This window comes from Eretmochelys imbricata, chromosome 15 (genome assembly GCF_965152235.1).
Source record: "Eretmochelys imbricata isolate rEreImb1 chromosome 15, rEreImb1.hap1, whole genome shotgun sequence".
Taxonomy (NCBI): Eukaryota; Metazoa; Chordata; order Testudines; family Cheloniidae; genus Eretmochelys; species Eretmochelys imbricata.
The window spans coordinates 5,764,132-5,783,123 of NC_135586.1; the positions used below are offsets into that span (position 1 = coordinate 5,764,132).

At 48.3% G+C, this 18,992-nt stretch overlaps 1 protein-coding gene across 1 annotated transcript in view; it reads left to right on the forward strand.

Moving 5' to 3' along the window:
- The window catches only part of SCARF2 (scavenger receptor class F member 2), a 104,707-nt gene that overhangs the window by 74,595 nt on the left and 11,120 nt on the right, over window positions 1-18,992 (forward strand). The window contains exon 9 of the mRNA XM_077835281.1: window positions 8,345-8,466. Coding sequence (XP_077691407.1) covers window positions 8,345-8,466 — 122 coding nt within the window. The remainder of the gene's footprint in view (window positions 1-8,344; window positions 8,467-18,992) is intronic.

Below are 18,992 nucleotides of genomic sequence, written 5' to 3' on the forward strand. Positions count from 1 at the left end.
CTGTAGGCAAGGACTGGCCTGTCTCCCAAGATCTGTGAGAGTGATGGGTCATCCTTCAGGATAGGTTGTAGAACCTTGATGATGCGATGGAGAGGTTTTAGTTGGGAGCTGAAGGTGACGGCTAGTGGTGTTCTGTTATTTTCTTCGTTGGGCCTGTCCTGTAGTAGGTAACTTCTGGATACTCTTCTGTCTGTGTCAATCTGTTTCTTCACTTCAGCAGGTGGGTATTGTAGTTGTAAGAATGCTTGATAAAGATCTTGTAGGTGTTTGTCTCTGGGGGTTGGAGCAAATGCGGTTGTATCATAGAGCTTGGCTGTAGACAATGGATCGTGTGGTGTGGTCTGGATGAAAGCTGGAGGCAAGTAGGTAAGTATAGCGGTCAGTAGGTTTCTGGTATAGGGTGGTGTTTATGTGACCATCACTTATTAGCACTGTAGTGTCCAGGAAGTGGATCTCTTGTGTGGACTGGTCCAGGCTGAGGTTGATGGTTACTCCCAGTCCCAAAGGACTGGTCGATTACCCCAGGTCAATTGCACTTTAGATCTCACACCAAAAGACAATGATTGTAGCCAATCCTATAATAAATTATCTAAAGATTTATCAGCTGAGAAAAAGAAATGAGTCATTTGCAACGTTAAAGCAGATAAACATACACCCACACCCACAGGTGAGTTACAGTCTTAGCTTCCAAAAGTTGATAGGAGCTGCTGTAATATGCAAGCTTTATATGTCTTTTAGGGCTAACCCAGACTAAGCAGCTGGGAATCCCTTGCTTATGCTTAGAAATCTTGTCCTCCCAAAGTCATAGAGACAGTTTCTTCTTGTCAGGGATTTCCCCCCGCCCCTCCCCCCCAACCCTCCCAAAGCTGAAGCTGATGGGACGAGTTCATGCTCTTGTTTCCTCTTCATGGGTAATGGAGAGGAGGAATGCAGTTAACAAAGTCTTTGTTCTTTGATGTTTCACAATGGTTCATTTGGTTTCTGGGCCTTCTTGGTGGGCAGGACCTAACACCTTGTGTAGGAAACCAGCATTGTACATTGATTAATGCTTCTTTCCTGTTTGATGACTTACACAATGACAGAGGATGAGAATGCGAACATGTAATGTCATGTTATAACAAAGGCTATAGATGTTGTGAGATTAATACACATAAAGCCTAAACACCAAGCACATGTGTATAACTGTAATACACAGGTGAGCCTGAGCGGCTCCAGGGGTGTGTTTGTCATTGTTCAGTTGAGGCCTAGGGGCCCTGGTGTGAGCTAGCACCTGGTCCGCCAGCATCACAGTGAGCTTGAAAGCATGATTCCTGAAGACTCAGAAACCAGAAGCAAAGAAACAGAGCCACCGTTTATTACTTTTAAAAATCTCATTATTTGGGGGCCTGACTCATGATTTTTGAACACTTGTGGTCAGTGATGCTGATGGCTGCAGCAAGCTGTTCTCCTGGAATTGCCAGGTACCTTATGGTTCCTAAGGTGCTTTGAACATCATGCCGGCCCTGCCCGGCACTGATTCATAAATTACAGAGTCAGAGGGACCGTTGTGATCACCTAGTCTGACCTCCCCATAACACAGGGTGTGGGAAATTTTTCACACCTGAGCCATTCTTTTTAGGTGGCAAATCTGAGGAACTGTCCCAGATTGAGGGGTCAATGGAGGAGGTTTTGGAACAAATCAATAAATGAATAAGTCACCAGGACCAGATAGTATTCACCCAGGAATTCTGAAGGAACTCAGATACGAAATTGCAGAACTAACAACTGTGGTATGTACACTATTGCTTAAATCAGCTTCTGTACCAGATGACTGGACGATAGCTAATGTAACACCAGTTTTTAAAAAAGGCTCCAGAGACAATCCTGTCAGTTACAGGCCAGTAAACCTAACTTCAGTACCAGGCAAATTGATTGAAACTATAGTAAAGAACAGAATTATGCTATGTAGAGGAAGAGTCAGCATGGCTTTTATTATGCCCCAGCCTTTGTTAACCTGAGTAGAGATTCCACAGACACTTCAGCCAGTGCTTTATCTAAACTTTACTGGTTTAGATAAAGCACTGAAACAAGTTTATTAACTGGAGAAAGATGGATTATAAATAATAAAACCATAAACGTCAGAATTGGTTACAAAAGAAATTGAAGATAAACATGAAAGCTATTGCAAAAGTCTCTCTGGTGACTTCAGAAAGATTGGAAGGGCCTCAGTCCATAGTCAAAATACTCTATTTAGTTATAAATCCACAATCCAGAGAACTGGAGCAGGAATGAGGCAAAATGGAGATGTCTCGGGTGTCTTTTATATCCTCTAGTATGTTCATGAAAATTTACTGTCCCAAACAAAGCCCACAGCCCCTGCATATGGAAAGTTACTGACAAAGATGGAGTCCGAGGTCACATGTCCACATCCCACGCCCTTACATGTTTTGCTGAATCACAGGAGTGACCATTGGCTCTTGTCTGTCGGAGGCATCCTCAGGAAGAGCTATCTAGAGAGTTGACAGGTTTCAGACTGGTAGCTGTGGTAGTCTGTATCAGCAAAAACAACGAGGAATCCTTGTGGAACCTTAGAGACTAACAAATTTATTTGGGCATAAGCTTTTGTGGGCTAAAACCTAGTTCATCAGAGAGTTGATTCTTCTTAATGGCCCATCAAGCTTAAATAGTCCAGTCACAAAAGGCTGGCGAGACTGGATGTAAATTACCTTGTGGGTGTCACCCCAAGAGTAAACACATTTGAGATACAAATACATAGCCAATACTCATAACTTCAGATATAGTTATGATACATGGATTTAACCAGGATAATCATACTTGACAGAGTGTAACTTTTCCATTGACACCTTACATGATATACTTGTATCATAATTTAGTTCAATTGTACAACAGGGATAGCAACAATGATTTACATGGTCATCTTCAATCATACAGCATCGGACACAAGATTCATGGTAAAACTGTGAGTTTGCAACACTGCCTCTTCCCTCAGTTTGGAAGCAAGTTCATTATCTGCAGTGTTTTTACTGTTGTATTTGTTAGATTTGCTGTTCACTCAGCTTGGACACCAAAACTAGACTGGTTGGCTTCACTTTGTGGGTCTCCTGCAGGAGTCCCATATTGTTGGGTTTGGATTGCAAACACTTTAGGGCAGGGGTCAGCAACCTTTCAGAAGTGGTGTGCCGAGTCTTAATTTATTCACTTTAATTTAAGGTTTCACGTGCCAGTAATACAGTTTAACGTTTCTTAGAAGGTCTCTCTCTATAAGTCTATATATTATATAACTAAACTATTGTCATTTGTAAAGTAAACAAGGTTTTCAAAATGTTTAAGAAGCTTCATTTAAAATTAAATTAAAATGCTGATCTTACACCGCCGGCCCGCTCAGCCTGCTGCCAGCCTGGGGTTCCATTCACCTAGGCCGGCAGCAGGCTGAGCGGGGCTAGTGGCCGGGACCCCAGGCCGGCAGTGGGCTGAGCGGCTCAGCCTGCTGCTGGTCTGGGGTTCCATCCGCCGGCTCCTGCCAGCCAGGGTCCCGGATGCCAGCCCCGCTCAACCTGCTGCCGGTCTGGGATCCCGGCCCTGCCCACATAGAGTGGGCACCTACCTTCTCCCTGGTTCTAGCCCATTCTCTTCCTCTCTCTTTGCATTGAGCTGAGGGTGGGAGTGCACTGAGCACAGGGCTGGGGGTGAAGGAGCAGGCTGGGGCTTGGGGTGCAGGATCTGGCCAGGAGTTAGAATGAGGGAGGGGGCTCAGGGTTGGGGCAGGAGGTTTGGGTGTGGAGTACTTACCTAGGCAGCTCCCATTTGGTGCAAGGGGTGCAGGTGGGAATGTGTGGGGGGTGCAGGAGCTCCCATTTGGTGCTCAGGGTGGGGGTGGGAATGTGGGGGGTGCAAGAGTCAGGGTATGGGGTGTGGGGGGGCTGGGTTTGTGTGGGGGGTGTAGGAGTCAGGGGAGGGCTGGGGGCATGTGAGGAGGGTGCAGGAGTTGGGGTGGGGGGGCTGGGTATGTGTGTGGGGTGCTGGAGTCAGGGCTGGGAGGGTGTGAGGGCGGTGCAGGGGTCAGGGCAGAGGGCTGGGAGTGTGTGGGGGGATGCAGGGGTCAGGGCAGAGGGCTGGGAGGGTGTGAGGGGAGTGCAGGGGTCAGGGCAGAGGGCTGGGGGCACATGAGGAGGGTGCAGGAGTCAGGGCATGGGGTGTGGGGGGGCTGGGTATGTGTGGGGGTGCTGGAGTCAGGGCTGGGTGGGTGTGGGGGTGCAGGGGTCAGGGCAGAGGGCTGGGAGGGTGTGAGGGGAGTGCAGGGGTCAGGGCAGAGGGCTGGGAGGGTATGTGGGGGATGCAGGGGTCAGGACAGACGGCTGGGGGCACATGAGGAGGGTGCAGGAGTCAGGGCATGGGGTGTGGGGGGGCTGGGTATGTGTGGGGGTGCTGGAGTCAGGGCTGGGTGGGTGTGGGGGGTGCAGGGGTCAGGGCAGAGGGCTGGGAGGGTGTGAGGGGAGTGCAGGGGTCAGGGCAGAGGGCTGGGAGGGTATGTGGGGGATGCAGGGGTCAGGACAGACGGCTGGGGGCACATGAGGAGGGTGCAGGAGTCAGGGCATGGGGTGTGGGGGGGCTGGGTATTTGTGGGGGTGCTGGAGTCAGGGCTGGGTGGGTGTGGGGGGTGCAGGGGTCAGGGCAGAGGCCTGGGAGTGTGTGGGGGGGTGCAGGGGTCAGGACAGGGCTGGGGGCACGTGAGGAGGGTGCAGGAGTCAGGGCATGGGGTGTGGGGGGGCTGGGTATGTGTGGGGGTGCTGGAGTCAGGGCTGGGTGGGTGTGGGGGGGTTCAGGGGTCAGGGCAGAGGGCTGGGGGTGTGGGCTGGGGTCATGGGGGTGCTCCCAGCCCCCTGCCCTGAGCGGCTCATGGCAGGGGGCTGGGGGGGATATGCCCTGATTCCACCCTCCTTCCCCAAGGCCCTATCCCCACCTCTTCTCCGCCTCCTCCCTGAGCAGCAAGCGTGCTGTGGCTCCGCTTCTCCCCGCAAGGGCCAACAGCTGATAGCAGCGGCAGGGAGGGAGAGGAGGAGGGGCAGGAACCCAGCACACGATGAGGGGCAGGGGGAGCTTGCCTGCCCTGCAGCAGCAGCCGGCAGGACCAAGCTTTTTCACCCTGCTCCGGGGACGAGGAGAAGAGTGAGCCGGGGCGGGCAGGATTTTTCATGGCACGCTGCTGCCTGCCGGGGTCCTGGCCTGGGTTCACCAGTGGGCTGAGCGGGGCCAGCGGCTGGGACCCGGCAGGCAGCAGCATGCCATTAAAAATCGGCTCACGTGCCGTCTTTGGCATGCGTGCCATAGGTTGCCAACCCCTGCTTTAGGGAAACCCTTGCCTGCCCACCCACCTGCCCAGAATACCCTTCCCCCCTAAAATCCATATTTTATAACATTTTTATTAGTGTGACAGATCTGAGATCTTGGAAGCATGGACCGGTATATTGAGATGTGCACCAGGCTTATTCATAAACATGTATATCTCTAAGAGTTCTTTGTGTCTTTGGGAACTAGGAATTGTATTCTACCTCCATGGGGACAGGTTACAGAGCTTCATGGAGGAACTAAAATCAGTATGGGGAGGGGTTATTAGTGCAAATGCCCGGACAGGTGAACAGCTCCAGAGAAGTCCCACCCCAGCCTCTGGGGGAATTGCGTAGACTGGATCAGATCCAGCAGACAAAGAACAGGCCCTCATTTGGTTCCTCAAATTGACAGGAGATTGCAACCCTGGTGGAAGGGTTGAAAGGCCTGGAACCTGCCAGGGTCTCCATGTGGAAGACTGGTGACACCTGGGAAGCTGGCATTCATGTAGACTGTGTATTGTGCTATGATGGGGATCCTCTGCAATGGTTTTGTCCTAAATAAAAGTGCTGTGCTCTGTGAAAGCTGGTTGCTCATTGGTAACCCTGTTTTAGTCCCAGGGAGAGGACACCTGCTTGGATAGTCACTGTGAATTGCATGGGGACTGCAGCTTAAAACCCCAATGTGAAGGTCCTTACCCATAGAGAGATGACAGGTGGAGGCCTGAGATGTAAAGTGGGGCCCATGAGTAGACCATAGACGGGGGCAGAGTGCAGCTAACCCCAGAACTGTGACATAGAGGATAAAAGGGTTTTCTACACAAAATCAGACTGTAGGATGATGGTGATTTATTACTGCTATAGTGCCTAGAAGGGACTGGGGCCCCTTGGGGTTGGACTCTGTACACACAAGTAAAATAAATACAGTCTTTTCCCCCTGGGAGCTCATAGCATGAGCCATGGCCTGGCCAAGTGTCTCATTATGGGGTGCAATCCAGACCAGTAAGGGGCTGTGCCTCATAATACTTTGCAGCTCACAAACAGCCTAACAACATGCAGGTCACACCCTGAATGTCTGAGCATAGCTGGAGCCCTGGGCCAACAAATCTGGCCCCAGCAGCCTGTCAGCCACACTCTAGTCACAGTGACTTCCACCAGCCTCAGTTACTACTAGCAGGGTGACCCCAACACACTCTAAATCCTGAATTTTCTCCAAAACATGTGCTCTGCACTGTCCAACCCTTTCCTGGACAGTTCAGATATTAAAGGTCTGTTGCCCTTGTAAGGGGTCAAGATTCAATGGCTTGCTACTCTAACAGGAGTGACAAAACAGTTCAGTTTAAACACAACACTGGATTATTTCCATTAAAAATAAAACAAGTTGGTTTTAAGTGGGTACAGGTATAAGGTATTAAAAGTCAGAAATGGTTACAAGAGAAATAAAGATAAAATGCTTCCTAGTAGCTAAAACTTAACAAGCTAGATTTGGTTCAAGATAAAATCCTTACCCAGGGTCCTAGCAACATGGCTTGCCAAATTCTCAGGCATAGGTGGTGCTAGCCCATTGGGGCCCCTAAGCAGGAATATTCCCCCTAATAATAATTAATAAATAAAAAGCAAATAGGGGGGGGGGGGGCCTTGAGCTGCTTGGGGCCCTAACAATTGCTTCATTTGCTTATGCCTTGCACCAGCTGTGTTCTCCGGCCAGGATCTCTTCCCAAAGTCAAAAGGCTGTTTCCTTTGTCTTTTTAGGTGAAAGAGAGAGAGGACATGTGGTGTTTTGCTCCTCACTTTTATAGTCCAGTCACCCCTTGAAATGGATTTTCCTGAGGGTTACTCCTAGATAATGTTCATTCCAGTTGTGAGGACAGAGACATGGAGTCTAGTGGTGAAAGAGGTTCCATGTTGTTTGTTAAAATGCTGATGGATCTGTTCTTGCCCTGATTCGTTGCCAAAGAATGGCCACTTAACAGGTGATTGCCAGTCAACTTTGATGACACCTGGCTAGAGATGTCAACTTGTCCTTCATCTTTGAGAAACTGGCTTACCCCCACCCCAGACTTGTCTGATAAAGGCATTATAGTTATAATTTCAGTTTGTTTATAGTGCTTAATATGTATTTTGTACACACATTACACAACAATATTGATGATCAGTGGGTCATTGGTTTTTAAATGATACTTCACAAGACATATTTTGTACAAAGATTATTACAATAGTGTGTAGGGTGTGAATACAGGGGTGCTTTCGAGAAGCAGCTCTCCGGATGATGCAGCTGAGGCAGAGTCAGTGCAGTAATAAGAAATTCGATTACCTGCCATTGTCGCTTTGAATGGGATTGGTGAGCCCAGCCTGGATTGTAGCATAGAGGCTGGAGGCCTACTGTGAGGTCAGGAACGGTGGATAATGAGAGGGGACATGGTGGCAGAGAGAAACAAGTGGGAAGAGATTTCCTATAACCCCCAGCAGGCTGGCCTCTGAGGATACAGGTACCAGCACCATTAACAAGCTTTGTAGAGGCCAGTAAATTACTGAGCCTCAGGTACCCGGCAGGTCAGAATCGCACTCAGGAATAGATTTACTGCCCCAAGGGCAGGGCTGAGCTGCGGCAAGCGCAGATGCCGACACACGTGACTCACTGTCCAGCCCCAGGCTGCTCATGGCCAAGATCGTAAGCCCATGCCTAGTCTGGCACCTTGCTGGCAGACTGCTCCCCCTGGGGACCCTGCACCAGGCTGAGGTGGTGCTGTGCCCATGTTCCCATTCTGCTCAGCTCTCTGGAGACCTAGGGTCTTCTCTGGACAAATTAACCCACCTTCACCATGCAGTTAGCTTTGGGGCTCCCAGCATTCGCTCTATGCCCAGGCGTGGCCCATCTAAAATGTCTCCAGCGACTCGCTTGTAATGAGGCCCCGGCATGTATCTGTTGTGCTCCCTGTACGTAGCCCTGCAGGCCTGGCGCAGCGGCACCTACTTATGCTCTGCCAGCTCTCTGACTGATGCACGGTATTTTCTTACAGTGCGAACCAGGACCCAGCAGCAAGCAAGAAATCGCCAGGGCGCTTGTGTGGCCGGTTCAGTCGAATTAGCATGAAACTCCCCCGAATTCCTCTGCATCGCCAGAAACTGCCTAAAGTTGTCGGTAAGGTGGTAGGGCTCATTAACTGCTCTGGTGTGTATTTTCCAGCCCCTAACCCAGCTGTGGAAGGAGCAGAAGGCTCTAACCTAGACAACACACTATCCCACAAGGCTAGCAACAAGAAAATCAACAGCCAAGGGGCCCTCGGCAATCAACAACCAAGTATCCATCTCAACTCTATTGCCTGCTGCTCATCGTACACCCACCCTGTGCTGCACAGGAAACTTCACTGTCCTGCTGCAAGGACCTATTGACCCCCTGACGCCAGCTGCCATGGGGCCCAAATGTGGAATGTGTGCCCTTCTAAACCTAGATTATGCTGTAGTTGCTGTTGTGATGTCTGAATGCATGGTATGTATATGTTGAAGGAGGTGTAATGTGTGTTTGTTGTGTTGCAATGGATAAACTGATTGGGTTGTATGTGGTGTTGGATGTAAGGTATGCATGTGCGATGTTGTACGGTTGTGTTGTGCTGTGTATGGTTGTGTGTGTTTCAGAGTATTCCCCTTCTGTACTCTGTGCAAAGTCCCTGCACCTCTGTTTCAGTCTGTAGAAAAGAGTGCAGGGCTATGTGTTGCAATGAGAGCAGTGAGTTTTGCAGTGGGGCTGGAGAGCTGTGTGTACAGGGCTGTGAAGAGTGGGATTGCAGGGCTGTGTGTATCAATGAGAGCAGTGAGTTTTGCAGTGGGGTTGCAGGGCTATGTGTAGCAATGAGAGCAGTGAGTTTTGCGGTGGGGCTGGAGAGCTGTTTGTACAGGGCTGTGAGGAGTGGGATTGCAGGGCTATGTGTAGCCATGAGAGCAGTGAGTTTTGCAATGGGGTTGCAGGGCTGTGTGGAGCAGTGAATATTGCAGTGGGGTTGCAGGACCGTTTAGAGCAGTGAGTTTTGCAGTGGGATTGCAGGGTCGAGTGTAGCAGTGAGCAGTGGGATTGCAGGACCATGTGGCGCAGTGAGCTTTGCATTTGGTTGCAGGGCTGTGTACAGCAATGTGGGGAGTTTTCAACAAGTCTTTAGTTTCTTCTTTGAGGTTGCTTGCTGATGCCTTAGCTGTTCTCCGTCCTGGCTCATGTTGTTGCTGGTGGGTTAAAACCTTCCTGCTGCCACAGTGTGGTGGTTCATTTATGAATCTCCTGCTGTTTCCATTGTGTGTCATGTGTGATGTGGTGGGAGACGCAAAGAAGTGCAAATTGTACATTGGAATGTGCTGTTCTTTGACAATAGTGAGGTCTTGTTTAGAATTCAAATTCTCCAAATACAGACTGGGCTGTTAGAGAAACACCTTGTTCATGTTAAAGATGAAGATCCTGCTCAGCCACACAGAGGGTGGAGGTGGAAGAAGCTCTGCTCTGGGTGTCCATGCAGGGCTTACCCAACCAAAATCTGGAGCAGGAGAGATGGCAGTATCTGCACACCCATCATCCAGTGTGCAAGAATCATGAGATGGACTTAAAAACCACAGGATTTTTTAAAATAAATGTTTATTTGCCTTCTGGTGTTTGAGCCTTGAAGGGTCACGTTTTTCTCCACAACCCTGACAGCTTTCACATTACACCTTGCTGATGGAACATGTGTATAATGAGCGATGCAAAGTGTATGTGCCCAGACACTATCCTAGCTGCCAAGTTTTGGGCAGCTTCATGTGACACTTAGTGCAAATTATTCAGTGATCTTTGCACTGCTCCTTGTACCCATGTTCCAGTAGCAAGGTGTAATGTGAAAGCTGCCACGGCTGAGGAGAACATGTGGCATTAATCTTTGTTAATGCAAGGTGAGATTCCCCTGTAATCACCTGACTCCAGAGCTAGGGCTTTTAGGAAAACACCGACTATTATGAGATTTGCAATAAAATTGTGATAGCAGGTAGCATTGCTAAAGGCACCTAGAACCTCCAGTTACTCCAGTGCCCCCAGGAACTGCCATCACACATTGCAGGAACCCCAGCACCCACCCAACTGCCCACCAGTTACCCCACAGATTCCCCCACCTGCAAACCCATGCACTCACCTACCCCAGCCTCTCCCAGAGGCCCCAGCACCAACCCATCTATCCCCCTGCGATCCTCTCCAGAACCCACTCACCTGCTCCAACCACAGCTGCCACAATCTGTGCAACTCAAGGCCATGTCCCTGTCACTGTCTGGAAGTGTATGGTCACATGCAAATTATTTGGAAGTCTGCCAAAGAGCTCACTGAATAATTTGCACTAAGTGTCCCATGGAGCTGCCCGCAGCTAGGGTAGCATCTGGGCGCAACAACCGGCTGTTCGCACACATCCCTGTGGTGGGAACGCCGTTCTGGACCTTTGCACTGTTTCTTGTATCCCTGTTCCACCCTGGAACCTCCTTTAAAGGGGCATATTTCTTATCATCCCCCTGCTGTACAAAGGAGCTAGAGTGCAGCGGGAATAGGCTGGCTGGGAGGTGATGCCATGGCAGTCTTACCTGCAATGCATTTGGGTTGGTTTGTAATAACTGAGTGATTGCCCCTGTGCTGTAGTTGGGGTATAACTTCCTCCCCTGGCCCCGCATTGCAAAAGAACTGAGCTGTCCCATTCCCATCCCATCCTCAGTTCCCCCAAAGCCCAGGGCACTCAGGTGCCAGCTCTTAATAAGAGCCGGCGGCATGTGAACCTTGCTGCTCCCCTCCAATGCAGGCGGCTGTGCCGATTGCTGTTCCCCTGAGATGCTGTGTTCTCGCGGTGTAGCTCAAGCTCTGGGGCTGTGGCTGGGAGCCAAGGGAACCAAAGTAGGACCGTTACTCCTGAAACGATAACAAATGCTGTGTTTATGGGAGCGAGTGGAGCAGGCCTTTCTGGAAGAGAGGCGGCTCCGCTGGGGAAGGATGAATGGAGCTGTGTGCGCTTCCTGGAGCAGGCTGCAAATCAGATGTTTGTGTAAACAGGGAGACAGAGGGAGAATTCCCCTTGGGCCCTGGCTGTATGAAAGGCTGCTTCTTATGGCTGAGCGTCACTCTCCTATTCTGCAGGTATTGCCCCAGGCTGACTAGAACGGCTCCTCCCGACCTGTCAAGGGCAGAGTCCCCACTATCTTTTTGGATGGACCTCAGAGGCTAGTGGTCTTTAATTATCTGAGCTGCAATGCACTGTTACAGGAAGCTTCCTGTGCCCTACAGCATGGCTGGCTCCTCAGGGCCTGCAGAGCAAAAGGCCAAGGAGCCATGATCGGCTCTCTCACACGCCCTCCCGCTAAGGCGAGGGGAAGGCAGGCAGCCGCAGAAACTGTTTGTGTTGCCAGGGGGCTGTTAGTTCATTGGAATGAAATGCTTTGGTCACAGGCTGCTCTGTTTGCCTTGGCTCGCAGACCTTGCCATGTGGTCGTCTTCTTATCCTGGCTTTGGAGTGGGCTGGAGGCCGATCCCCCCCACAGCTCCTCAGCAGGATGAAGGGGAAGTGCCAGGAGTAGAAGTGCAGCCTGTCGGGAGGATGGGCAAACCCGCCCTCCCATTTGGGAATCTGGCTTCAGCCCCTCGAGGAACTGGGCAGAAGCACAAATTTAGTCTGAGGCTTGGGAGCTCCGGGAGAGGCTGGGCACTAAACCAGCCCTGGCTCCCGAACCCCACTGGGATTTTGAACACAGCCCAAGCAATGCCAGTTTGTGGGCCTGCAGGATCCAGTTGTGCCTCTTGCCAGATCCAGCTTCGTGCTGTTCTTCATCCACATGAGCGGAGAAGGGCAGAGCCTGTGTCAGTCAGGGAAAGGCCGAGGGTCTGATCCGAGCTGTCTGTAGCCATTTGCACCTATGCACAGGAGTGCAAAGCACTTCTATTGTGGTGCAGTAACATTTTACTTCTACTCTGCATGGGAGTGAATGAGTCCACAGGGCCCAGCCAGAGAAAATACAGTGATTCTAGTAGGGCAGGAGCTAGTGAACAGGAGCAGCGAACAGGAGGTTTCTGAGTTAGTTCTCCAGGTGAAGGAGGCAAGACGACGGGACCCTTGGAGTGAGTTTGTTGTCTGCGAGTTTGCTTGCCACGGGCCTGCTTGATTGAGGTTTATAGTGTGATCTGTCTGGGGGGCTGTGTGCTGAGCCTAGTGCTCTGCTAGGCTCGGCTGAGAGCTTCCTGACCAGGCTCTAGCCTGCTTCCTTTGATCCCCTTTAAGATCCCGACAAAGGGGTGGGGCTCATTGAGGGAGAACAAGGATTTAAAAAGCCAGCTCCTAAGCGAGCAGAGGAGCTAGCAAATAGGAGCAGCAAACAGTGGAGTTTTGCAGGGGTGTTTAGAGATGGAACATAGGAGCCAGATTTGCCTAACAAACATTCTCTAAACTTAGGCCAATAGCCCCGGCCCTCCAAAGAAACACACACAGAGAACTAACAAACAAACAACCAAAAACCCTGCAGGAGTAAAGAGAATGCAGACAGAAGTCCAGCAGCAGAGTGGGGGCCATGCAGGTTATTGCACTGAATGCAGTATGTAGGATTGCCTGCCTTGTGGGCCGGTGGCATAGGTGTGTGTTCAGTGTAAGCAGCACCTGGCCCTCAGAGACACAGTATGGGCTCTGGAGACCAGAGTGACTAAACTGGAGGCAGAGAGGTACATAGAGGAGACTTTCCAGGACACAGCACCCCCAGTCTGACAGCCTCTGTGCTGCAGAGCAGGATGAAAGTCTCAGGGAAAGAGAATAGTTGGGATCCTCCTTCCAGATGATGTCATGGTATCCTCTTGCACTGAGACTACCTCTCTGGGGGGAGACCCCAATTATTAGGAAGAGACAGGTAATAGTAATGGGGGATTTGATCATTAGAAATATAGATAGATGGCATTGCACAGCTACAGACTAAGGACCGAATGGCTAGGCAGCAGTTCTGCGGAAAAGGACCTAGGGGTGACAGTGGACGAGAAGCTGGATATGAGCTAGCAGTGTGCCCTTGTAGCCAAGAAGGCCAATGGCATTTTGGGATGTATAAGTAGGGGCATAGCGAGCAGATCGAGGGAGGTGATCGTCCCCCTCTATTCGACATTGGTGAGGCCTCATCTGGAGTACTGTGTCCAGTTTTGGGCCCCACACTACAAGAAGGATGTGGAGAAATTGGAGAGAGTCCAGCAAAGGGCAACAAAAATGATTAGGGGTCTGGAACACATGACTTATGAGGAGAGGCTGAGGGAACTGGGATTGTTTAGTCTGCAGAAGAGAAGAATGAGGGGGGATTTGATAGCTGCTTTCAACTACCTGAGAGGTGGTTCCAGAGAGGATGGTTCTAGACTATTCTCAGTGGTGGAAGAGGACAGGACAAGGAGTAATGGTCTCAAGTTGCAGTGGGGGAGGTTTAGGTTGGATATTAGGAAAAACTTTTTCACTAGGAGGGTGGTGAAACACTGGAATGCGTTGCCTAGGGAGGTGGTGGAATCTCCTTCCTTAGAAGTTTTTAAGGTCAGGCTTGACAAAGCCCTGGCTGGGAGGATTTAATTGGGTATGGGTCCTGCTTTTGAGCAGGGGGTTGGACTAGATGACCTCCTGAGGTCCCTTCCAACCCTGATATTCTATGATTCTATGATTGTGATGACCAGGAGAACCGCCTGCTGAATTGCCTACCGGGTGTGAAGGTTGCAGATCTCTCAAGATATCTAGACAGACATATGTGAGGTACTGGGGAGGAGCCGATGGTCGTAGTACATATAGGTACCAATGACATAAGGAAAGGTAGGAGAGAGGTCCTGGAGGACAATTGTAGATTGCTAGGTAAGAGATTAAAGTCCAGGACCCCCATGGTAGCATTCTCTGAAATTCTTCTGGTTCCATGTGCAGGGCAAGTTAGTCTGGCAGAACTGCAGGGTCTCAATGCGTGGATGAGATGATGGTGTAGGGAGGAGGGCGTTAGGAACTGGGGACCTTTGGGGAAAGGAGGATGGGCCCCTTTGAAACCAAGTAGAATCAGATTGCTGGCATGTCAAATTAAAAAGGTCATAGAGGTTTTAAACTAAGGGCTGGGTGAAAGCCGAGAGTGTGAAGGAGCACACTGTTCAGAGAGAGACATCCCTTAGGGGAGGATCTATTAACAGATTCTCTATATCCCAGTAAGGAGGAGAGGATGGAAGTTGATAAAGTACTGGTAGGAACTGAAGAGAGACAAGTCAAACAAAAAAGAGTCCCATTGAATTATATCACAAGAAGGCAAACAACTAAATATTGATCAATTTTGTAAGTGCTTGTATGCAAATGCAAGAAGTCTAAATACTAAGATGGGTGAACTTGGTATTAAATGAGGATATTAATATAATAGGCATCACAGAAACTTGGTGGAACAATTATAATCAATGAGACATGGTAATACCAGGGTACAAAATATAAAGGAATGATAGAGTAGGTTATGCTGATGGGTGAGTGGCACTGTATGTGAAAGAAAGCAGAGCTAAATATAGTAAAAATCTTAAATGAATCAAACAGTACCATAGAATTGCTGTGGACAGAAATTCCATGCTTGAATAATAAAAGTATAGCAGTAGGAATATACTACTGACCACCTGACCAGGATGGTGATGGTGACTGTGAAATGCTCAGGGACATTAGAGAGGCTACAAAACCAGAAAACCCAATAATAATGGGGGATTTCAACTATCCCCTTATTGACTGGGTACATGTCACCTCAGGACAAGATGCACAGATAAAATTTCTAGACACCATTCATGACTGTTTATTGAAGCAGCTAGTCCTGGAACCCACAAGGGGAGAGGCAATTCTTGATTTAGTCCTAAATGAAACACAGGATCTGGTCCAAGAGGTGAATATATCTGAACCACTCAGTAATAGCAACCATAATGTAATTACATTTAACATCCTTGTGCGGGGGGGGAAATACCAAATAAACCCATGAGAGTAGGACTGAACTTCAAAAAGGGGAACTACACCAAAATGAGGAGGCTAGTTAAACAGAAATTAAAAGGAACAGTCACGCGAGTGAAATGCCTGCAAGTTGCACGGAAACTTTTTAAAAATACCACAGTAGAGGCTCAAACTAAATATATACCCCAAATAAAAAAAACAGTAAGAGGACCAAAAAAATGCCACCATGGCTAAACAGAGTAAAATAGGTAGTTAGAGACAAAAAGACATCTTAAAAATTGGAAGTCAAATCCCACTGAGGAAAATAGAAAGGAGCATAAACTCTGGCAAGTAAAGTGTAAATGTATAATTAGACAGGCCAAAAAAGAATGTGAAGAGCAACTAGCAAAAGACACAAAAACTAACAGCATCAGAAGCAGGAGGTTTGCCAAGCAACCAGTGGGGCCACCAGATGATTGAGGTGCTAATGGGGCACTGAAGACAAGGCCATTGTGGAGAAGCTAAATGAATTCTTTGCATCCACCCTCACTACAGAAGAGGTGAGGGAGATTCCAACACCTGAGCCACTCCTTTAGATGACCAGTCTGAGGAACTGTCCTAGATTGAGGTGTCATTAGAGGAGGTTTTGGAACAAATTGATAAATTCAACAGTAATAAGTCACCAGGACCAGGTGGTATTCACTCAAGAATTCTAAAGAAACTCAAATTTGAAATTGCAGAACCACTAACTGGCATGTAACCTATCACTTAAATCAGCCTGTGTACCGGAGGATAGTTAATGTAATACCAATTTTTAAAATAGGCTTCAGAAGTGATCCTAGCAATTACAAGCTGTCAGGGTTCCTTCCCCACTCTGAACTCTAGGGTACAGATACGGGGACCCGCATGAAAGACCCCCTAAGCTTATTCTTACCAGCTTAGGTTAAAAACTGCCCCAAGGTACAAACTTTGCTTTGACCTTGAACAGTATGCTGCCATCACCAAGCGTTTTAAACAAAGAACAGGGAAAGAGACCACTTGGAGATGTCTTCCCCCCAAAATATTCCCCCAAGCCCCACACACCCCCTTTCCTGGGGAGGCTTGAGAATAGTATCCTAACCAACTGGTTACAAAATCAGCGAAGACCCAAACCCCTGAATCTTGGAACAATGGAAAAATCAGTCCGGTTCTTAAAAGAAGGATTTTATTAAAAAAAAAAAAAAAAGGGTAAAAATCACCTCAGTAAAATCAGGATGGAAAATACAGGATATTCAGATTCAAAACACAGAGGATCCCCCTCTGGGCAAAACCTTAAAGTTACAGAAAACAGGAATAAACCCCCCTCTTAACACAGGGAAAATTCACATAAAACAAAAGATAAACTAATCCGCCTTGCCTGGCTTACCTATACTGGTTAAGGTCAGGCTTGACAAAGCTCTGGCTGGGATGATTTAATTGGTGATTGGTCCTGCTTTGAGCAGGGGGTTGGACTAGATGACCTCCTGAGGTCCCTTCCAACCCTGATATTCTATGATTCTATGATTTGGTTGCAATATTGGAGACTTGGATTAGGATGGGTTGGAGAAGATGGATTTCTCTCTGGCCTCTCTCAGTCCCAAGAGAGAACAACCACGTAAACAAAGAGCACAAACGAAAGCCTCCCCTCCCCCGGATTTGAAAGTATCTTGTCCCCTTATTGGTCCTTTAGGTCAGGTGCCAGCCAGGTTAGCTGAGCTTCTTAACCCTTTACAGGTAACAGGATGTTGCCTCTAGCCAGGAGGGATTTTATAACACTATATACAGAAAGGTGGTTACCCTTCCCTTTATATTTATGACACAAGCCAATGAGTACTAACTAAAGTACCAGACAAATTGCTTGAAACTATAGTAAAGAACAGAATTATCAGACACATAGATGAACACAATATGTTGGGGAAGAGTCAGCACAGCTTTTGTACAGGAAATCATGCCTCACCAATCTATTAGAATTCTTTGAGGATGTCAACAAACATGTAGACAACAGCAATCCAGTGGATGTAGTGTACTTAGACTTTCTGAAAGCCTTTGACAAGGTCCTTCACCAAAGGCTCTTAAGCAAAGTTAGCTGTCATGGGATAAGAGGTAAGGTTCTCATAGATCAGTGTATAAGCAATAGGGGAAAAAGGATAGGAATAAACAGTCAGTTTTCACCAGGAGAGAGGAAAATAGAGGGATCCCTCAAGGAGCTATACTGGGACCAATGCTGTTCAACATATTTGTAAATGATCTGGAAAAGGGACAAAGTTTGCAGATGATGCAAAATTACTCAAGATAATTAAGTGCAAAGCAGATTATAAAGAGTTACAAAGGGATCTCACAAAATTGGGTGACTGGGCAAAAAATGGCAGATGAAATTCAGTGTTGATAAAAGTAAATACACGCAGGAACTTATACACAACTATACATACAAAGTGATGGGGTCTAAATTAGCTATTACCACTCAAGAAAGAGATTTTGGAGTCACTGTGGGTAGTTCTCTGAAAACATCCACTCAATGTGCAGCAATAATGAAAAAAGCTAACAGAATGTTAGGAGCCATTAGGAAAGGGAGTGATAATAAGACAGAAGATATCATAATGCCACTATATAAATCCACGATATGCCCACATCTTGAATACTGCATGCAGTTCTGGTCACCCCATCTCAAAAAAGACATATTAGAATCGGAAAAGTACAGAGAAGGTAAACACAAATGATGAGGGAGCTGGAACAGCTTCCATCTGAGGAGAGATTAAAAAGACTGGGTCTGGTCAGCTTAGAAAAGAGACGACTGGGGGGGATATGGTAGAGGCCTTAAAACCATGACTGGTGTGGAGAAAGGAAATAAGCAAGTGTTAGTTACCCTTCACATAACACAAGAACCAGGGATCACCCAATGACATTAATAGGCAGCAGGTTTAAAACAAACATGAGGAAGTACTTCTTCACAGAACACACAGTCAACCTGTAGAACTTCTTGTAAAGGGATGTTGTGAAAGCCAAAAGTATAACTAGGGTTAAAAAAAATTAGATAGGTTCATGGAGAATAGGTCCATTAACCAAGATGGTCAGGGAGGCAACCCCATGCTCTGGGTGTCCCTAAACCTCTGATTGCCAGAAGCTGGGTCCTCACTTGATAAATGCCCTGTTCTGGTCATTCCTCCAAAGTGTCTGGCACTGGCTACTGTTAGAAGATGGGATACTGGGTTCTGTTGACCATTGGTCTGACCCAGTAGGGCCAGGCTTATCTTCGTATGCTAGAATAAGCCCCTCATCTGCTCTCCCCAACATTGTGTCTGCCCTCTCTTTTGGGTGTTTCCAGAGGATAGGCTAAAACCTAAACCTAAAACATGCTTCAGGCCATGAGCTGCCAACCACTGATAGGGCATTTCCTCTCTGCACATGCTATTCCAGAATTGTTGGTAGAGGGTTCTTACCCCTCCCTCTGGACAGCTGGGTGTGGCCACGTTAGAAGATAGGACACTGGACGAGGTGGAACCTTGCTGTGACCTGAGCTGGCAGGGCCTGTGTTCCTATGACAGTCCATGACAGACATTACCACTTCAGTGCAGGATCACAGATGAAAAAGCTATGCAAGACCATCCAGTCTGCCTGCTGGGGGTCTGAATAGGTGTTATTTAGCAAAGACCTCTTTGTGTTCTGTATAGAAATTAGAGATGGAAAAGAATTCCTAAACCCAGGCCAGAAGAGTCCCTACTGGCCTTCTCTA